At 43.1% G+C, this 22,986-nt stretch overlaps 1 protein-coding gene across 8 annotated transcripts in view; it reads right to left on the bottom strand.

The window, feature by feature from the left end:
- The window catches only part of LOC145358248 (serine/threonine-protein kinase Nek6-like), a 263,723-nt gene that overhangs the window by 73,934 nt on the left and 166,803 nt on the right, over nucleotides 1-22,986 (bottom strand). For all 8 annotated transcript variants that reach the window (XM_080212104.1, XM_080212102.1, XM_080212106.1 and 5 more), the window contains 3 exons: nucleotides 22,051-22,161; nucleotides 9,117-9,225; nucleotides 5,321-5,428 (listed from right to left, as the gene is read on the bottom strand). In XM_080212104.1, coding sequence (XP_080068230.1) covers nucleotides 5,321-5,428; nucleotides 9,117-9,225; nucleotides 22,051-22,161 — 328 coding nt within the window. The remainder of the gene's footprint in view (nucleotides 1-5,320; nucleotides 5,429-9,116; nucleotides 9,226-22,050; nucleotides 22,162-22,986) is intronic.

Raw genomic sequence — 22,986 nt, forward strand, 5'->3', positions numbered from 1 at the left:
CCTCACAACCACTATCATCCATCGTCACCCACGTTCATCCAGTGTCACCCATCCTCACCCACCCTCACCCTTCGGCACCCATCCTCACCCACTATCACCCACCATCACCACCCTCACCCACTGTCACCCACCCTCACCCACTATCACCGACCATCACCACCCTCACCCACCGTCACCCCCCTCACCAAGTGTCACCCATCCTCGCCCACCCTCACCCTGCATCACCCACTATACCCACACTCACTCACCGTCATTCACCCTTACCCACTGTCATCCACCCTCACATCTTCACCAACCTCACCTACCCTCACTATCACCCACCCTCACCAACCATCACCACCCCTCACCCGTTCAAATCCACCTGAACCAACCAACACCCACCTTCACCCACTGTTACCTACCGTCTCACCCTCACTCACTGTCACCCACCCAAACCCACCTGGAGAAATACTCCCTAAGCATTCTACAAGCTGTGTGTAACCTTTCTAAGACATTGAGCTGAATGTTTCCTTCTGGTTGTATGTGAATAAGTACAGGTCTTTTTCAGAGCTGCACAGCAAGTTGGATTACAGCTTTGGATGGAATTATCAACATGAGGGAAATCTTGAGTGAGATTTATGAGACCAATTGCAAATCCGTTTAACATATAGAGCTATGTTTGGTTTTCACACTGAGATACATTAAGATGGGTTACATTTCATTACTAAAATAAGTGAATCTAATTTGTTGCTATCACCAGCATTGTCCTTCATACTACAGCACGTAATGAATGGCCTCCTTCTGTACTGTAACCATTCTGTAGCTCTATTGCTAGATTATGTTGGATAATTTTTATGGTAAAATCAGTTGTTGGTATGAATTCTCTAATAAAAAAAATTGATACCTAAATATTTAAACTTTATTAGTGTCACAAGGTTTATGTTAACACTGCAATGAATTCATTGTAAAAATCCCCTAGTTGCCACACTCCAGTGCCTGTTTGGGTGCACTGTGGGAGAATTTAGCATGGCCAATGCACCTAACCAGCACATCTTTTGGATGGTGGGAGGAAACTGGAGCACCTGGAGGAAACCCACGCAGACACGTGGAGAATGTGCTGACTCCGCACAGACAGTGAGCCAAACCGGGAATCGAACCCAGGTCCCTGGCACTGTGAGGTAGCAGTGCTAACCACTGTGCCACCCTTATTGAACTTACCTAACACTTTCCAACAGTTATCTATTTTTAACACTTTCTACTGTTATCTCCAAAAATATTATATGCGATAATATGTTAGTAAGTGCTGTTGAATTAGCACAAATGCTACTTAGCAAAAATACATACAATGGGTGGGATTTTATGGCTTTGCTCGACCTGATACCGGAAAATCCCGCCCAAGGTCAACAGACATTTCCATTGTTCGCCCCTTGCCCGCTCCAACTCCCATGTAGGGTGGGACGGCAGAATTCCTGTGAATACGTCTATTTTAATATGGCACACAGACTGCCTGTGCTACCAGGAAAGCCACAGGCCACATTTCCCTTGTATCTTTGTGATTTGCTGCAAGGACTGAGAGTTAGTTCCAGGTTATCAAATTTACCTGATCATAAGCACATGGCAGTTTGTGGGAGTGTGCTGTATGCAAAATGGCTGCCACGCTGTCTGCATTATGATTGTGTATACATTTCTAAAGTATTGAACTAGCGGTAAGGTGTTCCGGGATGCCCTGAGGTAGTGAAAGGTGGTATCTAAGGGGAAGATGTTCTGGTTAGATTAGGGTTAGGACCATGCTAAATTGCCCCTTAGTGTCGGGGGGTGGGGTGAGCAGGGTAAATGAGTGGGATTAGGGGGATAGAGCATGGGTAGGATTGTTGGCGGTACAGGCGCGATGGGCCAAATGGCCTCCTTCTGTACTGTAGGGTTTCTAAGACCGGAGTTTTCCGGCCATTCATGCCGGTGGGATTTTCTCATCCTGCTGCAGTGAAAGGAGATTTGACTGGGCGCCAAAATCTCTGACTTTGGGATCTTGGCGTGACAGGTGTTAAGATCGCGCCCTATTGGGGGGAGTTCTTGCATCCCGTCTGCCATGGTAGTTGTACCGGGCTGGGGGAGGACCAAGCAAAGGTCTAGTGACCTCCGGTGGTTCTGCAGTTTTGGAGTGAGCGTGGCCGGAAAATTCCATCCCAGATCTTTTCTTACTTAAACGTACACTGTAACTCCCGACACCGTCACGCCAGGGATGGTTGTGTACAAGCACTTGGTCCGCACTGGTGTACACGCAGACTCTCCCACTAAGATGGTGGCTGCCTGTCATTTCAGCTCAGGAGCAGTTTAACACCATGACAACTGTTAGATTTTTAAACTTTCTTTTTGTCTTCTGATTGATAGGGTTTGCTCTGATTGTAAATTGATTCTGCCACCTTAATTTCACACTGCATGGCCATGTTATCTGTGAAATTCACCGAGTTCTGGGTTTGATAATGAGAATGAAAGAATACCAATTGCTGTCACCACTTTCCGAGCACTGAGCTGGTGGGAAAAAATTCATTTGTCTAACAGTGGAGCACGCAGATTTGCTGAATGCATTGGAAAGCATGGAGTTCCTGCCACACAGTCTGCTTACCTCAGGATGTCAAAACCCACACTGGGTGGTAAGGTTCCTTCTGAAAAAATATTCCACTCAAAATACATTTTTATTGATTTTTACCAACTTTAAAGTTTATTTGTTAGTGTCACAAGTAGGCTTACATTAAATTCAACTGGTCATTAGCATATGGCAGTCTGTGGAATGAAGTTACTGTGAAAATCCCCTAGTCACCACACTCCGGCACCTGTTCGGGTACACTGAGGGAGAATTTAGCATGGCCAATGCACCTAACCAGTATGTGTTTCAGACTGTGAGAGGAAACCATAGCACCCGGAGGAAACCCACGCAGACACAGAAAGAACATGCAGACTCCATACAAACAGTGGCCCAAGCCGGGAATTGAACCCGGGTCCCTGGCACAATGAGGCAGCAGTGCTAACCACTGTGGCACCAGAGTGCGGGTTGCAGTTAGATTAATTTGTCAATACCAGCTCCAAAATTGATCTGGATTTGTTCCAAGATTCATTTGTCATTGATTTTTGAACTATTCATTAATATACATCCAATTCCATTGCACTCTTATTTCTTCCATTGGTACAACCTACACTTTATTTTACCGTTAAGGAGTTAGGGAACTAATAATCTCATCCAGCCAGACAGGCTATCACTGACTATGCTGTTACCGATTGCACCGGCACATGTGCAAGAAGTGCTTCTCCAGTGTTGTGTCATCAATAAATTCACGTTGGCTCTGCTCCTGCCAGTCTCTCTCACCCAACTCTCTGCACCAGCCTGTACCCATGCCTGCTGCCTAATCGTTTCCAGTTTCTCTGCTGTAAGAAGGCAGCTGCCAACTGTTATTGGTAAATAGGCTCAAAATGCCAACAGCACTTTGCAAAATAAGGTAGCTGATTCCCAACTCAGAGCTGCAGGGCTGTTGAATGTCTGGCAGTGGTTATGAGGGTCAGGATGGTGGGGGGTTGGCAGTGCAGTATGGCTAGATTGCAACCTCAGATTAAGTGGTAAAGGGTGAGGAGTGAGTCTGAAGGAAGATGCCTGACGAGGTGTGAGGAACTGCGAAAGGAAGTGGAAATGGAAGAATCAGAGGGGAAAAGGATAAGAACAGGAAAGCTCCATACTTGATTCCTGATTCCTGGGATGGCAGCGTTGTCGTATGGCTGGATTCCTGGAGCTGTGAAGCAGCAGTGCTAACCACTGTGCCACCATGCTGGCCCTAATATACATATAAATATATTTACATATAAAAGCAAAATCCTGTGATGCTGAAAAAAGTTCTGTAGACAGGTCACATGGACTCAACATGTTTACTCTGTTTCTCTCTCTACAGATGCTGCTACCAGTTTCTGGGTCCTTGCTCACAGCAGCAAGGCGTGAACAGCCGCAGAATTCCAGACTATCTATCGTGTACTCTGACATCCAAAATTAACATGAGTTAAACTTGAACTGACAGGCAAACTGTGGTTGAATAGAAGCTATAAATTGCACATTAAATGGCAGATACAATGAAGACACTTCTTACAGATTAGCTCAGCAGTCCCCTCAGCACTGCCCTCTTCATGAGGAATTTCAGCTCCTAGTCTTCTGGGAGTGGGTCTGATCTCCAGCCAACAGCAGCATCTAACAAACCCGAGTTCCACGGTCTTCATCACAAATGGCATACATCTCCAGAACCTTCTTAACTGGGTCTGGATTGGCTAGTCCACCAATGTTAGCTTCCAATCAAAGAAACAGCTGCAGCAACTTTAACTCAGTTTCTGGATCTAACCTCTGTCTCCTTCAGCTTGCTTGTACTACATCAGTGGATTCATCAACTGCTACTGCCCAGTGTGGACTGACTTGGGCCCCTTTATCATCTCACAACCAGGGTCCGTTTGCCAGATGCTTTGGTTTCCAAACCTTAGCTTGATTTTGTTTCCTTGGAAACTGGCAAGGTCAATTTCCTTCCCATGCTAACCAATTCTATTTCCCTTTCTGTCTCCTTTCCAGTTTAGTTTTAGTTTTGGTTTTAGTTAGGATCTACCTCAAAAAAAATTAAATTTAAAAACACAGATTCCCTCACAATATGTGAAATGGTTAAAACTCTAGAATCCATCACACTTGAGAGGCCACTTTTTGTAATAGTTGCTAAATTAGCTTTAAAGTATAATAAAAAGAATAAGAAACGGCTGTCACTGCTCTTTTTCCAACTTTTGGGATTTAAAATCAGCCCCCGGTCTTTGCTCAATCCCTTCAGTTCTTCGCACCAAAAATTTAAAATTAACTACCACACGCCAGTACAAGCAAATCACCCTCCTAGTGTAAATGGATCTACTTGCAGTGATTAAATCTCTTGGCCTTAAAGTGGGGCAGCACAATGGTTAGCTGCGTGGACTTCCTCCAGGTGCTCTGGTTTCCTCCTACATGCTAAAGATGTGAGGATTAGCTTGATTGGCCATGGAAAATTGCCCCTTAGTGTCAGGAAGATTAGCAGGGTAAATACGTGGGGTTACAGGGTTAGGGCCTGGGTGGGATTGCTGTAGATGCAGGCTTAATGGGCTGAATGGCCTCCAGGGAGAGTCTATATGATTCTATGAAACACAGCAGAGTAATACATTGTGCCCTATTTGCTCCTGACATTATAATGCAACTCACCCGTCGACTTGTACATGAGCAATGTAATCAGAGTGTGTAAAAATTGCGGCCAATAATTGTTTGATTGAAAAAAAGACTCAGTTTTCTGCAATTGCTTCTTACCTAAAGAGTGGGCTGCTGTGGTTTTGGAGCTGAAAAAGCGTCCCAGCCCCAGATCCCCCAGCTTGACTGCTCCTGTTGCTGTTATGAACACGTTTGCCGGCTTGATGTCTAAGAAGGAAAACAGAGAGTCAATCAATAATGAATGAATGGTTTGAAAGAGAAAGGCACAAAATATTCGCAGTGATTGCATTATACTGACATTTGTTTATGGTCTGTGTGTTATCAAAAGGTTTATTTTTGACACTTACTTTGTATCTGTTCATAAATATCATAAATAATATAATTTTTCGTCTCCCAGTCACAGGCTCAGGGTGGATTCAGAGTTCCATGACTCTGCTTGTATTGTACAAAGAAAATTGCCAGTGGGCTGTGTTGTACAATACCCACAGTATAATATTGTGGTATTTTAGTGCCATGCAGGAACTCTATCACTAGCTCATTCTGCTTCAGTGCACTTGATTGGTTTTGATTTGATTTATTATTGTCACATGTATTGAGATACAGTGAAAATTATTTTGTTTCGCGCAATACAGTCAAAGCATACCGTTCACAGAGTACATAGAGGAGAATGAAAGGAGGGAGTGCAGAATGTAGTGTTGCAGTTACAGATAGGGTGCAGAGAAAGATCAACGTAATTTAAGGTAGGTCCATTCAAAAGTCTGACAGCAGCAGGAAAAAACCTGTTCTTGAGTCGGTTGGTGCATGACCTCAGACTTTTGCACCTTTTTCCCGATGGAAGAAGGTGGAAGAGAGAATGACTGGGGTGCATGACATCCTGGATTATGCTGGCTGCTTTTCTGAGGCAGTGGAAAGTGTAGACGGATGGGAGGCTGGTTTGCATGATGGACTGTGCTACATTCACAACCCTTTTCTAGTTTGCTGTGGTCTTGGTCAGGGCAGGTTTTGGTTAGCATTTTGAATTGGGTTGTAATAACTCAACTCTCGGTCACTTTCAGTCAGCTGATTTCACCGATTCATTCTGATAAGTAAGAAGTCGCTGTGTCCGGACATTCTATTTGTCAAGATGAAGCCGTGTGTGGAGGACGATCGTGTCCATTTAGTGTGTAAATCAGATATGAAAGCTAGAGAGTGGCAACTAATCTTAATCCATCTGTTAGAATGGAAATTGACGCTCTGTAAGTGGGTAATCCTATTATAGGCCTCTTAAAAACAAGCGTTAAAGAAGGATCTTTCTTGAAGCGTTCATTGTTATTTCACCTAATGTGCAAAATGTGAAAAATTGCCGGCATATAATTGAAAATATCAGAAATATTAAAGGGGTTGAAAATCTGTGTCAAAGCCCATTGTTCAATTTTGTTCACAATTTATAGGCACTTTAATTTAGCATGTATGGGGTAATGGGGATAGGGCGGGGGAGAGGGCCTGGCTAAAACACACTGTCAGAGAGTCAGTGCAGACTAGGGGGGCTGTATATCCTCCTTCTGCACTGTAGGGATTCAATGATTTGAATATTGAAAGAGCTTTATCACTGACTGACTGAGAATGCATTATCTTGATACTGACACAAGAATGGGACTTAACTCCAGACCAACCATTGAAGTTTATTTATTACTGTCACAAGTAGGCTTACATTAACACTGCAATGAAGTTACTATGAAAATCACTGAGTTGCCACACTCTGGCGCCTGTTCGGGTACACTGAGGGAGAGTTTAGTATGGCCAATGTAATCAATTGACACGTCTTTCGAACTGTGGAAAGAAACAGGGGCATCCGGTGGAAACCCAAGCAGACACGGACAGAATGTGCAGATTCCACACAAACAGTGATCCAAGCTGGGAATCAAGCCCAGGTCCCTGTGAGGCAGCAGTGCTAACCACAGTGCCACCGTTTAATGTTTAACAGTAATTTCATTGTAGTGTTAATGTAAGCCTGCTTGTGACACTAATAAATAAATTATTTTTAAAAATGGGATTTAACTCCAGATCAAACATAGAGTACCCTGGTCAAAACAGGAGTCAGATATACCGAATATTCAAAATGAGTCAAACTCCATTGGCATCTGGGTCACTCCATAGAACAACTCCGTGTGGACAAAATATCTGCAATGCCGACCTTGGTGGTTTTCAACATTAAAATAATTCAACAAACTCATTTCATTGGAGTCACTGGATAGTAAACAAAGGTTTGGAGTTCTGGCTGATTTTATCCCTCCCCAGCCCAGGGATGCCATCACCAGTTCAACTAACTCAACAAGACAGGGCCTGTCTTGACCGGACTGACTGAACTGGGCTGTGCACTTCCCTTGCTGGCTGGTTCATGGTGGACCAGAAAAAAAACACAACTTGAAGAGATTTGGAAGACTTGGTTATAAATGTCTTTTCATGATGAGCTATTTCCATGCACTGTGGACAGAATTTTACTGGCACGTCTGCCCGAGTTCGTATGATCCCACTTGAGGCCAACGGGAATACCGTTCTCCGAGCCTCACCCAGAGAATTGGGGCGGGTGTGAGGGTAAAATTCCGCCTGTATTGTCAAAACTAGGATCATCTGAAAGGATGGCTGATTCAGTTGTCGTGTCTTTCAGACCATTCTCAGTTTGGCAAGACAATCCATTACTGGTGAAATTCAGTCTGAACCCCAGACTGAAGAGCTACTCAGTATTATAGAATCATAGAGCCCCTACAATGCAGAAGGAGGCCATTCAGCCCTTCGAATCTGCACTGACAACAATCCCACCCTATCCCTGTAACCCCAAGTATTTACCCTGCTCGTCCCCTTGACACTAAGGGGCAATTTAGCATGGCCAATCAACCTAACCCGCACATCTTTGGGGTAGGTGATGGTTTTACAGTTAAATCCTGCAATGTAAGCAGTGTGCAAAAGAGCTTTGAGAAATTGAATACAGTTGGCAGCTTGCTTTTCAATCATAGCGACAAAGATGCTGGCAGGAAATTCCTTCATTAGCACCAGACTTTCAGAGTAATTAGCTGCATGAGGAACTTGATGGGTATCTGCTCATTCGCCACCAGGAGATTTGCTCAGTGTGTGAAACTGTAAATGTGGTCGATGTTTGTTAAGCCACTTTACGGTTCTGTTGCACATTGTGCAGAAAGGGAATTTTCCCTGGAGGACACCAATTTGGCAACTCGCAGGCCCTTCTCAGCTGAAGCAGCCGAAGGCTCTGACACCAGCCCACATCCACAGACAAAGAGTGATCACAGTTTATACAGGTCAAAAAAGGAAATGTCAGGCCTGGATTTTTCGGTACCGGGGGAATCGTTGCATGTGGGACAGAAAATTTGACGGACCGGCCAAAGATCTGTTGGCTTCGGACGGGAATTTTCGGTTTCGCCCAAAAATCCTGGCCTCGGTGTTCTCCTCAGAGTCTAAATCAGTCTTGAATTCCTCTTTAAATTCCTGCATTCCTAAATTCCTAAATCAAGAGAGGCGCATGGACTCTGTAGTCAGTCACTGCAAACTCGCTGAATAAACAGTGCAGCATTAAATGATGCCCTGACTTTCCCCACTAAGTCTTCTGTGGCCGGATACCAAGCTAATCAAATGTGCATGGTGTCTTCAGTCATTATGGTCGGAAACAGAAGTGTCTATAATGTGGGACATTCCCTGGGGACCTGTAGCCTGCGGCTACCCACTCCCCACACATACATAGACAGGCAGACACATATATACACACACACATATGCACACACGTCATGCATGATCAATAAAGCAGAGTTGCAAACAGCTTTTCTCAACTTATCCTGTGCTCCCACTAAACTGAACTCTGGTTTTCGATGGAAAGGAATGCTTTTTTGTGTCTTGTTTTTTTTACCTCTGTGCATCACCCTTCGGGAGTGCATGTGTTCAACTGCGCTGCATAGCTGCACAAAATATTTCCATATCGTTCTTTCTGGGATTAGCCTCTTTTGCTTTTTGAAGTACTGTGGAAATAATGAATAAAAGATGCATGAATAAACAATGAGCGTTAGATCCAGGCACTATGACTCCAGGAACAAGTGCTATTCATGCAGCATTTGCTGAAATGTTGCATAACAGAAAGCATTATTCATATTCACATTACCATTTAACTCATTCCCTCCTCCACCAATGGTTGGAACTCTGGTCATTTCTAATCACTTCAGTGAAAAACTCTGATTGGAAGCTGTGCTCAAAATTTGTCACAAATACTCGTTAGAAGTGCGATTAATATCAATTGAGTGAAATAGCTTTAAAGGCAGTCAGCCTCTGTGGGGTTTCATTTATTCACTCCACGCAGCTCGGAAATTGTTTCTATAAAAAAACAATTATTGAATTATTTTCAAGGCATTTCTGTCTTGCTGCATGCCAGAGCAAACTAATTATCCTTTGTTGCCATTTTAATAGATCCTCTACCCGTAATTTCTTAAATCAGATTGAATGAATCAAATGTCACGAAACTGACATTCGGATGAGCCTAGACCCAACCATGTAACAAAAAGGCTGTTTGGCCAAAGGGTTTTTCAGCATTGTAATGAATATTGAGCAATGATTTGTTGACCTTTCTATGATCTTGTGCCTATATAGTCCTGTCTCTATATGGTTCAGTATCAGTATAGTACTGCCCCTATATGGGAAATGATCAATATGGTCTCTGTATGGTATTGTATCAATACAGTACAGTCTGTGTATGGTATTGTATCAGTACAGTACAGTCTGTGTATGGTACTGTATCAATACAGTACAGCCTGTGTATGGTACTGTATCAATTTAGTACAGCCTGTGTATGGTACTGTATCAATTTAGTACAGCCTGTGTATGGTACTGTATCAATTTAGTCCTCTCTCTATATTGTACTGTATCAGCACAGTACTGTCCTTACATGGGAAATGATCAATATAGCCTCCGTATGGTATTGTATTAATACAGTACAGCCTGTGTATGGTACTGTATCAATATAGTCCTCTCTATATATTGTACTGTATCAGTATAGTACTGTCCCTATATGGGAAATGATCAATATATTCTCTGTATGGTATTGTATCAATACAGTACAGGCTGTGTATGGTACTGTATCAACATAGTACAGCCTGTGTACGGTACTGTATCAATACAGTACAGCCTGTGTATGGTACTGTATCAATACAGTACAGCCTGCATATGGTACTGTATCAATACAGTACAGCCTGCGTATGGTACTGTATCAATATAGAATCATAGAAACCCTACAGTGCAGAAGGAGGCTATTTGGCCCATTGAGTCTGCACTGACAACAATACCACTTCGGCCTTAGCCGCACTACCCCAGTCATTTACCCCACTAATCCCTTTAACCTACACATCCAGGACACCAATCAGCCTAACCTGCACATCTTTGGACTGTGGGAGGAAACTGGAGCACCTGAAGGAAACCCATGCAGACACAGGGAGAATGTGCAAACTCTGCACAGAGCATAGCCTGCGTATGGAACTGTATCAATATAGTACAGCCTCTATATATGGTAATATATCAGTATAGTCCTTTCTCTATAAGGTATTCTATCAATATTGTACAGTCTCTGCTTGGTGCTGCGTTTGGCTTATTCCAAAATGCAGGAAGAAGTCTCACAACACCAGGTTAAAATCCAACACGTTTATTTGGTAGCACAAACTACCAAAGTTTGGTACTAGCTTAGCACTAGCATGATACCGTGCTACCAAATAAACTGTTGGACTTTAACCTGGTGTTGTGAGACTTCTTACTGTGTTTACCCCACATCTTCACATCATTATTCCAAAATGACTTTCCAAGATTAATGAAATATCCCCAAAATCAATCGCTTCACTAATCTTTTTCAGGTATCTTGATATTACAGGTACCTTTCTTCACAATTTTTCTGATCAGCACCTTAAATTGCACAAATGAGGTGGGAATGTGCTGAGACCAAGTGAAACACCCTCAACACCATCCCAGTGAAAACGACACAGCCATACATTGACTCTGTGATGTACAGGATCTGGTTGAATACTGCGCTAAGTAAGCATTTATTTACTGAACCATCAGTGCCACAACCATAAAACCATAAAGTATAGGAGCAAAACTTGGCCATTCGGCCCACTGATACTGCTCTGCCATTCAATCATGACTGATAAGGCTCTCAAACTCATTCTCCCACCTATTCCCCGTAACCCTTGATCCCTCTACCAATTAAGAACCTATCTATCTCTGTCTTAAATACACTCAATGACCTCGCCTCCACAGCCTTCTGTGGCAATGAATTCCATAGACTCACCACCCTCTGAATGAAGAAATTCTTCCTTATCTCGGTCCTAAAGGGTCATCCTTTTATTCTGAAGATGTGCCCTCAGATTCTAGTCTCTCCTATTAATGGAAACATCTTCCCTACATCCACTCTATCCAGGCCTTTCAATATTCTGTAAGTTTCAATGAGATCCCCCCTCATCCTTCTAAATTCCATTGAGTACAGACCCAGAGTTCTCAAACGCTCCTTATACGTCAAGCTTATCATTCTCATGAACCTCCTCTGGACCCTCTCCAAGGCCAGCACATCCTTCCTTAGGTACGGGGCCCAAAATTGTTCACAATATTCCAAATGTGATCTGACTAGAGCCTTATAACCTCTGCAGCGCACCACTGCTTTTATATTCTAGCCCTCTCAAAATGAATACTAACATTGCTTCCTAATTGCCAACTGAACCTGCAAGTTAATCTTAAGAGAATCTAGAACTAGGACTCCCAAGTCCCTTTGCACTTCCGATTTCTGAATTCTCTCTCCATTTAGAAGATAGCCTACTGCTCTATTCTTCCTGCCAAAGTGCATAATCTCACACTTTCCCACGTTGTATTCCATAGATATTCCATAGAACCTAACAACACTTATCAAATACTCACAGTTGTACCATTGTTTAAAATCAGGAACACCAGAATAACTAGAAAGGTTACTGCCAATCAGAAGGACATAAATCTCATCAGCATAATATCGAAGATGCGCATTTTAACAATGGATGTGTTAAAATGTGCAGCGTTAGATGCAAATATCTATTTTAATTAAGGCATTAACCCTTTTATTTCAATGCGTTCTTTACTGATAGTGCACTCTATGATCTCAGCTCCTTCACTTGAATACATGATATGGATAATTTACAATGCTAAAATAATTCAGTAGTATATTTATAAATGCCCTTAAACCTAAAAATTGTGTAAATGATTAAGGTGCAAAAGCAATCCTTGATCACATTATTCTATAAATATTCATTTATTTTGCAAAGGTAATTATGACTGGAAATTGTTTGTTCCATAGCAGAGTGGAGTTATCCCTCTTCCCCTTATTTTTATTTATCTTTCATCTGCCTGACCAGGTTCGATACTCACAATGGAATAGTTATTTAAATCAGCTGACATTTAACTAAAAGAGAAACTAATTCCTCATTTGGTTTATGCAGTAGTGTCCCCTGAGTATCAATCTGTAATCCTTCATAAATAATTCATTAAAAAGACAATACTGTTGAGGGAAATTTGACAAAGCGTTTATTGTATGCAGTTGTTACTTGATAATCTAGCCATGTTTTGTCGCCAACAAATTCTGCTGGATTTAAGCAAGTCGAATTTATTGGAAGACTATTTTTCAAAACAGTGTTAAAATGTCTCAAGATTTGAGGGTTTCTTACCAAGATTCAATTACTGAGTCGTAGCTGAAATCCATTTCTATTTCTGAGTTTTTCTCTTCGTGAAAATGTTATCTAACCCAATCCAAACCCCCATTAAAGGCAGTCTGATGTGAGCCCTATAGTAAGGATTGTACAACTATTAGAGGTGGAATCTCCTGCTCCCCTATGTGACAAGGAGGCAGGAAGGACTAGGGCCATACTTAAACCCTGCCACCTACCCACCACTGCTGGAACCAAGTTCTGGGTAGAAATATTCATGGTCAACATTCCCACCCAGATGCCAATTAAGAGCCTGAAGTGGCCAATTAACTACTACTTAATTAATGACCACTTAAAGGACAGCATGGTGGCACAGTGGTTAGCACTGCTGCCTCACAGTGCCAGGGACCCAGGTTCAATTCTGGCCATTGATGACTTTGTGGAGTTTGCACATTTTCCCCATGTCTGCATGGGTTTCCACCTGGTGCTCCAGTTTCCTCCCAGAGACCAAAGGTGTGCAGGTGAGGTGGATTGGCCATGGTAAATTGTCCCTCAGAGTCCCAAGATGTGTAGGTTAGATGGGATTAACCATGATGAATGTGTGGGGTTACAGGGAGAGGGCTGGGGATAGGGCCTAGGTAAGATACTCTATCAGACAGTCAGTACAGACTTGATGGACCAAATGGACTCTTCTGCTCTGTCGGGATTCGATGACGATCCTATGATCATTAGGCCACTACCTGCTGATGCTGCAAAGAACCCAATTGCACACAGGACTGCAAATGCACAGCCTGTATGATTGGAAAAAGAATACGGGTCACCTGTCACCTGGAGGGTGGTGGGGGTCTCTCAATCAAAGACACTCAGTGCCTGATCAAGTAAATGGGCATCAGGCAGGGGATCCTGCAGTGGACCAATACCCCCTTTGCTTCCAATCCTTTGTCCCTCACCCTGTGTCTCCCAAACCTCCAGCATCACTCCTGCCCCCCAATAACCCAACCCGCTTTGTCCTGGATCCTGGAACTCCTGAGGGAGAGTGGATGATGTTCCAACAGCAGCTACGCCTCTGATTGGCCTCAAGCTCTTGGTGGGTGGCACTTCAGTCTCTGGGGACTTGGCTCTGGTGGAATGCCCATTGGTGTCCCTGGATCTGCCTGATTGGCAATAAGATGGGGCCTTACAAAGAATAGGCAAGGCGGGACCTTGACTGGTTCTGCAGCAGGCTGATGAGACCTTCACCATCAATAGAAGTTGGAACGACCACACAACGTCATACTGTAGTTGGGGCATATTGATAGAATTGTCGGGTTCATAAGGACAGCAAGAAGTTGCTGAGGCAGGAATGTAGAGGAGAATAGTTACACAATGGGCACAGGGGAAATGGAATTGTAATCTCAGTATAGTGACACAGAACTGTAATCCTGATTGATTTTAAGAGTTGAGACCTGATTGATTTGTGACCTGATTAATCTAAAGTTTGGACTTGATTTAATTTAAAGGTGAAAGACTCGATTAGTTTTAACGCAATCTTGAAGAGCCCTTTGTTTGTCATGTATCCACGTGATGAACAGAATGCATGGGTATGAGCACAAAGACATGGCTGTAAGTGTGGATGAAAAGAGAGTCAAAGAACGGGATTTTACGTCCTTGCTTGTCCTGACACCTGAAAATCCCACCCAAGGTCAATGGACCTTTCCATGGCCTGCCCCTCGCTCACTCCGATTCCTGTAGTGGGCAGGACGATAAAATTCCAGCCATACAGTGATACAGTACAGAAGAGGTCCTTCAGACCGACAGAACTACATTAAATTTACACTAATCCCACTTTTCAGCACTTGGCCCACAGCCTTGAATGTTATGACATTCTAAGTGTTCATCCACGTACGTTTTAAAGATTGTGAGGTTTCCCACCTCTACTACCCTCCTGGGCAGTGCATTCCACACTCCCACCAACCTCTGGGTGAAACACCTCCTACTGCTCACCTTAAAACTAAGTCCTCTCGTTATCGACCCTCCTATCCACCTTGTACACACCAGTTTTGTACAGCTCCAGCATAACCTCCCTGCTTTTCTGATCTGTGCTATGACTGATAAAGGCAAGTGTTCCATATGCCTCCTTAACTATGCTATTAACCTGTCCTGCCAGCTTCAGGGATCTGTGGACAAGCACTTCAAGATCCCTCTGTTCCCCTGAGCTTCCCAGTGACCTGATTTTCACTGAGTACTCCCTTACCTTCTCACTCCTTTCAAAGGGCATCACCTCGCACATTTCATGGTTGAATTCCATCTGCCACTGCTCTGCCTATCTGACCAACATGTCTATGTCTTCCTGCAACCTGAGACCTCTACTTCACTATGTTTCTTTGGCGATCACTCGCTAACAAGTTATGATTGTCTACCTAAGAAACTCTGTGTTACTGGTCATGGGTTGTGTGAGTCCTTGCGAGGCTGATGAACCCGATTCTTGAGCTGCATCTGTGACCGCATGCTTGGCAGGGGTTTCTGGGAGGTGGGTTGACTGTTGACTGTCTGTTTGATGGTTCCTAAACTCAGGGCGGGATTTTCTGCCCTCCCACCCGGCAGTGATGGAGACAGCTTGCCATTAGTCACCGGCGGGATCTTCCAGTCCCACCGATGTCTAAGGCGTTTTGTGTGGCTCGCCAATCTTGCCGCCAGGGAACCCTCCACGGGGGCAAAACCAGAAAATCCCACCGGCAGGAAGGGCAGGAAAAGCTCACCCTCAAAGTTCTCCTCTCATTCATCATGAAAAGGCAGAAATCCTCTTCATGCCAGCAGTCTGTGGAACACCATTGATCCATATGGGATACAGTAACAGGGACAGTCTGGAATTGTTACACATGTTTGCTTCAGGTTTGATTGAAAAATTTGATCTAATTCTCAAGCTCACTCATTTTTGATTGTGCGCCAGGCCCTTGGTGTAAGTTCTATATAAATTTACACAATGTCACTCTTATCATAAAGATCAAAGGAGCAGTGTTAAATTTTGTAACATTTTTAAAAAACTTCTCCAGCCATAAAGTTCTACTATTAAATAAAGGCAATCGTTTCACTGCTGCCCACAAAGACAGCTGAACTTTCTCTTTCTCTCTCAAGAACTGCAAAAAATGTGAGGCCCCCATTCTTGAGGAATTCAGTCAGTCTGGCTGAATTCCTTCTGTTTCTAAAGCTCACAGATCCTCCGAGGGACATCAGTACCCTTCACACTTTACATCAAACCATGTCTGTGCAAATGACAATGACACTGGCTGGAAGTTAATGGCCAGCAACAAGGGAAATTACTTCTGCAAAATAACAGTGTCCCGGTGTGACAACAATCTCCCCTTTGCCCTCACTTTTTGATTGTCTGCAATGAAACCAAGACTTTAACCTGGTGTTGTGAGACTTCTTACTGTATGAAACCAAGGCACAGACACCAGGAAGGTTCCGGCTTTGATCCCTGTGCTGACTTTCTTCATCTTATCAGTGATAGTTGTCAGAGCATCACAACTGATCTTGGTGTTCATGGGGGAGGTGAAGGCCTAGTGGTATTTTTGTTAGACTGTTATTCCAGAAACTCAGCTTATGTTCTAGGGATGGGGTTCGAATCCTGCTTTGGCAGCTGATGGAATTTAAATTCCATTAAAAAATCTGCACTTAAGAATCTACTGATGACCATGAAACCATTGCTGAATGTCGAAAAAACTCACCTGGTTCACTAATGGCCTTTAGGAAGGAAATCTGCTGTCTTTAGCTGGTCTGGCCTACAACATGACTCCAGAGCCATAGCAACATGATTGACTCAACTGTCCTCCAAGGTCAACTAGGAATAGGCAATAAATGCTGGCCAGCCAGCCATGCCCACATCCCACGAATGAATAAAGAAAAATCTATTAAGATGGGGGAGTGGAATCAGTCACTATTCCTAGTTACAGATCATCAATCCCTACAAGAAACATGCGTAATGTGACTGGCACTTAATGACTTCGGCATAAATTTGGCTCTCGCCAAGCGCAAGTATGAGGGATAGTTACATGGGTGAGGCATTTAAGAGTGCCAATGTGTGTGAGTCACACTCCCATATGAGTCAGCACCTTCAGACTGAGAAATGGCTCAGTGGGAAATATAACTTTAAAACAGCATCAAACTTTAACACCATGTCTTTCAAGATGCACAATCAAGACTGTGTTTTCCTAATCATGTGATTAAAAATTGAAAAGTCGAGAAGGTTAACTCTTACGGATTATTAAGATATTGTGAGATTTCAGACACGCTGTCACATGAAGCTCATTGATTACTGCATGAAAAAACTGGTGGTCCCTGAGCAAAGGTCAGTGCCTGAGGCTCAGTGTATTACGTATCTGGCAGATACTACAAGTGAATTAAGAAAATATATAACTTCTTGGAGACAGAATTGTTGTACAATGCTCGTTTGAAGGGAAAGTCAGGAGAGAAAAAAGGGTAGGTTTCTTTATTGAAGTGAATAGTTGTGGAATGTATTCAAGGATTTTCCTGCAGTCTCCTGTGGGAGTGTAATTGTATTTTGTAAGTTTGATTTAGGAATAACTAAGACTGGTGTCACCTTTAAGATTTTTACTCCCTGTGATTGTGTGCCAGCTTTTGTGGCAGGGCTGAAGGAAGTGGAAATCCATACTTATAATCCTAAAACATATTTTTATCATTTTAACACTTCCTATTCCTCTTTAGTCACGAACAATGGCTTGTAGCAAAGTCAGGGAGTGGACAGACATTTTGGACAAAGCCAATTGTTTGGTTAGTATATTTGTTTAAAAATAATGAAATAACTGGGAGAGTCCTGTGGTCTGCTTCCCAACGGGTGTAAGGCACATGTAGACCAACTCAAAATTTTACTTATCTGTGTCACAAGTAGGCCTACATTAACACTGCAATGAAGTTACTGTGAAAATCTCTGAGTTGCCGCACTCCAGCGCTGTTTGAGTATACTGAGGAAGAACTTAGCATGGCCAATGCACTTAACTAGCACATCTTTTGGACAGTGGGAGGAAACTGGAGTATCCTGAGGAAACCCGCGCAGGCACGGGGGAGAACATGCAGATTCTACACAGACAGTGACCCAAGACGGGAATTGAAACCGCGTCCCTGAGGCAGCTGTGCTAACCACTGTGTCACCGTGCCACCCCTCATTCTCCTACTCTGAATTCTGCCTTATTTAATTGGTAATCTGGATCTCTTTGATACTGTTTCATGATGTATCCTGCTGTGCAGTTATCTCATGTAACTGTTAAGAAATCCCAAGTGCATTTAACTGATTTGACGAAATCTATCTAGCCTGCCTTAAGTGCTGTGTCTTTCCAGTGAACCTGGGAAGTTGCCTTTGGGTTTCCACTGGTTGTACAAGACCTACACATCAGGAGCTGGTGCAAATGATACAACACACAACCAACCAAGTACGAACACAGAATCAGGCAGAATGCAATATGAAAATGACACTAGTGTCATGTCCCTAAGACATGAAGGAGATCATAAACTGTTTAAATCAATCCTTACCATTTCTCTTCTTTAAAGAAGAGCCCTTGTTCAACCAAAAGACGGCTGCTGTAGGTTACATGATTCACATGTTAGCTCAAGAACAGCTTCTTGCCTGCTACCATCAGACTTTTGAATGGACCTACCTAATATTAAGTTGATCTTTCTCTACACCATAACCATGACAGTCACACTATATTCTGCATCCTCGCCTTTCCTTCTCCACTGTGTACTCTATGAATAGTATGCTTTGTCTGTATAGCATGCAAGAAACAATACTTTCCATTGTGTACCAACACATGTGAGAATAATAAATCAAATCAAACAGTTTCTGTAAATTTCTAATAGTAATAGAGCACAAAGGCTGAACTCTCACCCTTGTGGAATCTCAAAACTGTCATTGTGAGGACACATTACAATCAATGAAACTAGTGACCAGCAGATGACCTGGTCCTATAATAAAGGGAGAGCTATGGGAACTCATCGTACCTGCAGCAGTGCTAAAAGCAACCATTTATCTCCTAAAGTAAACCAAGATTTTGACCAGAGACCTAGAAACTGCTTATTAACCTGCAACCAACTCACTAATGGGCAACTTTGCATGATCTAAGCTTTTGGCCTTTGGAAAGTTTTAATATTACATTTTTAGACTTGCAATTCAACCTGTTGTTTAATCTCCAGCCTTCAAACTTCAGAGCAGGACTCCAGGCTGACCAATAGTGTGCATCCAGTTGCTAAATCCATAAAGCTTGTTTCTCTGGAAGATTCCTGGCCCAATGTCAGGGGGATTAGCAGGATAAATATCTGGTGTTGCAGGAATGGGGCATGGGTGGGATTGTGCAGGTGCAGACTCAATGGGCTGAATGGCCTCCTTCTCCACTGTAGGGATTCTATGATTCGAACTGCAGTTCCTCCATGAAGGAACTGTCACTGACTTTCTGCTTTCTGACAATCACATGAACTGATATCCAAATCTGTGGTGCTCTTTCCTTTAAATGATTAATTGTTGTAAAACTCCTCTATGTTATCTCCTTATTGTGTGCTTTCATTGAGTTATGATCATTGCCTGAGTTTGAATGTGTGAATAAACTATATTTCTAACGTGACCCCCAGAGAGAGTTTGTGGTGAGACACTTTAAACATTGACCTGACAGAGAGTTTGGGAAAACATGCCGGAGCCTATCTCAAACATTAAAACAACCCTGCTCACAGAAAGGCAATGAAAAAAATAAAGGAGCTAAATTTTGCCTCTCTCCCTGTGACACTAGCCAATCACACGAGAAGACTCATCTCAGAGAATGCCTGACACACATTTAGTTCTCAATAGGAGAGGAGGGGCCCTTTGCTCAGGCCTATTTTTGGTTAAACCTGCTGTGCCTAAACTCTCAATCACACCTGCTGAATTCAAGCCAGACTTAATATTTAAGTCAACGCCTTCATTGCTAAACAATGTGCTCAACCCAATTAAGTATGTACATTCATAGACCTGTCATGTTGCATTCTTCAAGATCAGACACCAGTGCATAATCCTTGGTCAGAAACATAAAAGAGATCACTACTACCTTGATTGTATTAGATTTAACAAAAGATTCAATGAAAGGAAACATCTCAAAAGTAAAATAGAAAACAGAATTATCATGAAAATGATTCCTGAAACCTTGTACAGTTCCACTCTTGCCTCAAGTTGCTGAAACCCCCACCTATTCATGGTTACCTCTAGATGACTGTTCTTATGCATTCCTGGATGGTCTCCCAAATTCTAATCACCATAAACTTGAGCTCATCCAAAGTTTTGCTGCCTCTGTCCTGAGTTACACCCAGAGCTGTTTCTCTATCATCCCTCACTGACTGACATTGCTCCCTGGTTAAGTGACACCTTGATTTAAAAAGGTTTTTCCGGTTTCCAAATACTCGCACAGACTCGCCTCTTTGTATTCTCCTCCTGCCCTACAACCCTCCGGGATTATTGCATTCATCTTCCTGGAGCTTCTGGAACATCCCTGATTTTACCCCCGTTGGCTGCCATGCCTTCAGCTGTCAAATCCCTCAGTTCTGGAATTCCTTCCCTCCAAGCTTTCTGCCTCTCTTCCTCCTATTAGATGCCCTTGAAAATCTACCTTTTGACAAGCTTTTGGACATTGGCCCAAATAATGCCTTTCAAGGCTCAATGTCAAAGTGTTGTTTGGCATAACACTCCTACGAAGCACACTGAGGTGCTATATAAACACAAATTATCGTTGTTTCAGATTCCAATTAGCCTGCTGTGGATTTCCAGAAATTGCAGCTTCATCAGGCTTTTGGCTAAGATCAGGCGTTAGCTCAATGGGATGTGAAGCCTTATCTTAGCTTGGATCATGTTTGTCTCTCTTATCGGGACCTTGAATTGGATTCAATTGGATTTTTAATTTGGATTTTGGAGTAAGCAAGGAATGGATTTTAGTTTTCCCACTTTGAGCACTGGTTTTAAGGATAGGGTTTTCCGATCTCCAGCATTTTCTGTTTATCTTTTCATCTTCACACACATGAATACACCAACACGGCATGGTTAGTACTGCTACCTCACAGTGCCAAGGGCCCGGGTTCAATTCTGGCCTCAGGTGACTTTTTGTGTGTAGCGTTTGCACATTCTCCCCTGTGTCTGCATGGGTTTCCTCCGGGTGCTCTCATTTCCTCCCACAGCTCAAAGATGTGCAGGTTAGGTTGACTGGCTATGCTAAATTCCCCTTAATGTCCCAAGGTAGGTCAGAGGGATTAGCGGCGTAAATACATGGGGTTACAGGGATAGGATCTGGGGAAGGTGCTCTGTTGGAGAGTCGGTGTAGACATGATGGACTGAATGGTCTGCTTCTGCACTGTAGAGATCCTATGATTCTATCTATGATTCGCTGTGTACAATCTCACAAATGTGTTACTCTGGTTCACACTTTTTCTTGCCATGTTTTCAGCATGGGATCATCCTGTGAAGTTAAATCATAGAAACAAGGATCAGGGCAGCAAGGTGACACAGTGGTTAGCACTGCTGCTTCACAGCACCAGGGACCAGGATTCAAATCCTGGCTTGGGTCACTGTCTGTGTGGAGTTTGCACATTCTCTCCATGTCTGTGTGGGTTTCCACTGGGTGCTCCGATTTCCTCCCACATTCTGAAAGATGTGCTGGTTAGATGCATTGACCTGAATAGCCACTGGATTGTGACGACTAGGAGAATTTCGCAATAACTTCATTGCAGTGTTAATGTAAGCCTTACTTGTGATTAATAAATGAACATTAAACATTTTTAAGAATCCCTACAGTGCAGAAGGAGGCCATTTGACCCATTGAGTCTGCACTGACAACAATCCCAGCCAAATCCCATCCCTGTAACCCCATCTATCTACACAGCTAATCTCCCTAAGGGGCAATTTAGCATGGCCAATCAACCTAACCCGCACATCTTTAGACTGTGGGAGGAAACCCACACAGACACTTGGAGAATGTGAAAACTCCACACAGACAATGACCTGAGGCTGGAATTGAACCTGAGACCCTGGCGCTGAGAGGCAGCAGTGCTAACCACTGTGCCACCGTGCCACCCTAACCGCCTAAAGTTGTCCGAGGATATTTCTGACACTTGACTGGCAAGAAGATGTTCTCTCCTCACCTTAATCATCTGTGAGAGATCGCCCGCATCTGCTAATTCCAGAACGATGTTCAGCTCATTCTCCTCAATAAACGAGTCCAAATACTTAATTATGTTGGGGTGATTCAATTGCTGCAGGATAAAGAAAGAGCAATAAATGACTGTTGTAGTAAAATGTCTACACAATAATGATTCCAACTTGTCTCTTCAATTAACATTATTTTTGATGGCTTTGATTCAATCTCTAAGAGTATGTCACATAGAATCCACGACCCAAACACCATTCGTCGCAATCAGGAACATTTTTAGCTTTACAGACAAGAGGAAAAATTGTTAACAAAAGAGGTAATAAAGTTGCCTCATTAAAAAGTACTTTTAATCACAAAGAATCAGCATTTGACTATTTTTAAAGAGCAAAACTAATTACAAAGTAATGTTCAAAGTTGTCATCTTTTTCACAAGAATATAAGGTGTATGCTGCTGCAATTGTGCAAAGCCATAGTATAAAGGATGATGACAATCCTCATCAGTTCTATCTATAAGTATAGTGCGAATGTGGGAATGGCACAGTCGCTCAGTGGTTAGCACCGCTGCCTCACAGCAACAGGGGCCTGGGTTCGATTCCCGCCTTGGGTCACTACCTGTGCGGAGTCTGCATGTTTTCCCTGCGTCTGCGTGGGTGCCTTCCGGGTACTGCGGTTTTCTCCCACAGTCAGAAAGATGTGCTGGTTAGGTGCATTGGCCGTGCTAAGTTCTCCCTCAGTGTACCCGAACAGGCCTAGTGTGGTGACTAGGGGATTTTCACAGTAACTTCATTGCAGTGTTAATGTGACACTGATAAATAAACTGACTCCTCTTGTGAAGACTCATTTGCAATCTTCAATTTTAACATTCTTTGATTCACTTTAGTCGAATTCTGCGGTTACAGTGAGGAGCAGAAGATGAAGACACTGAGCT

Source organism: Carcharhinus amblyrhynchos, chromosome 25, assembly GCF_965287045.1.
Source record: "Carcharhinus amblyrhynchos chromosome 25, sCarAmb.v2.hapA, whole genome shotgun sequence".
NCBI lineage: Eukaryota > Metazoa > Chordata > Chondrichthyes > Carcharhiniformes > Carcharhinidae > Carcharhinus > Carcharhinus amblyrhynchos.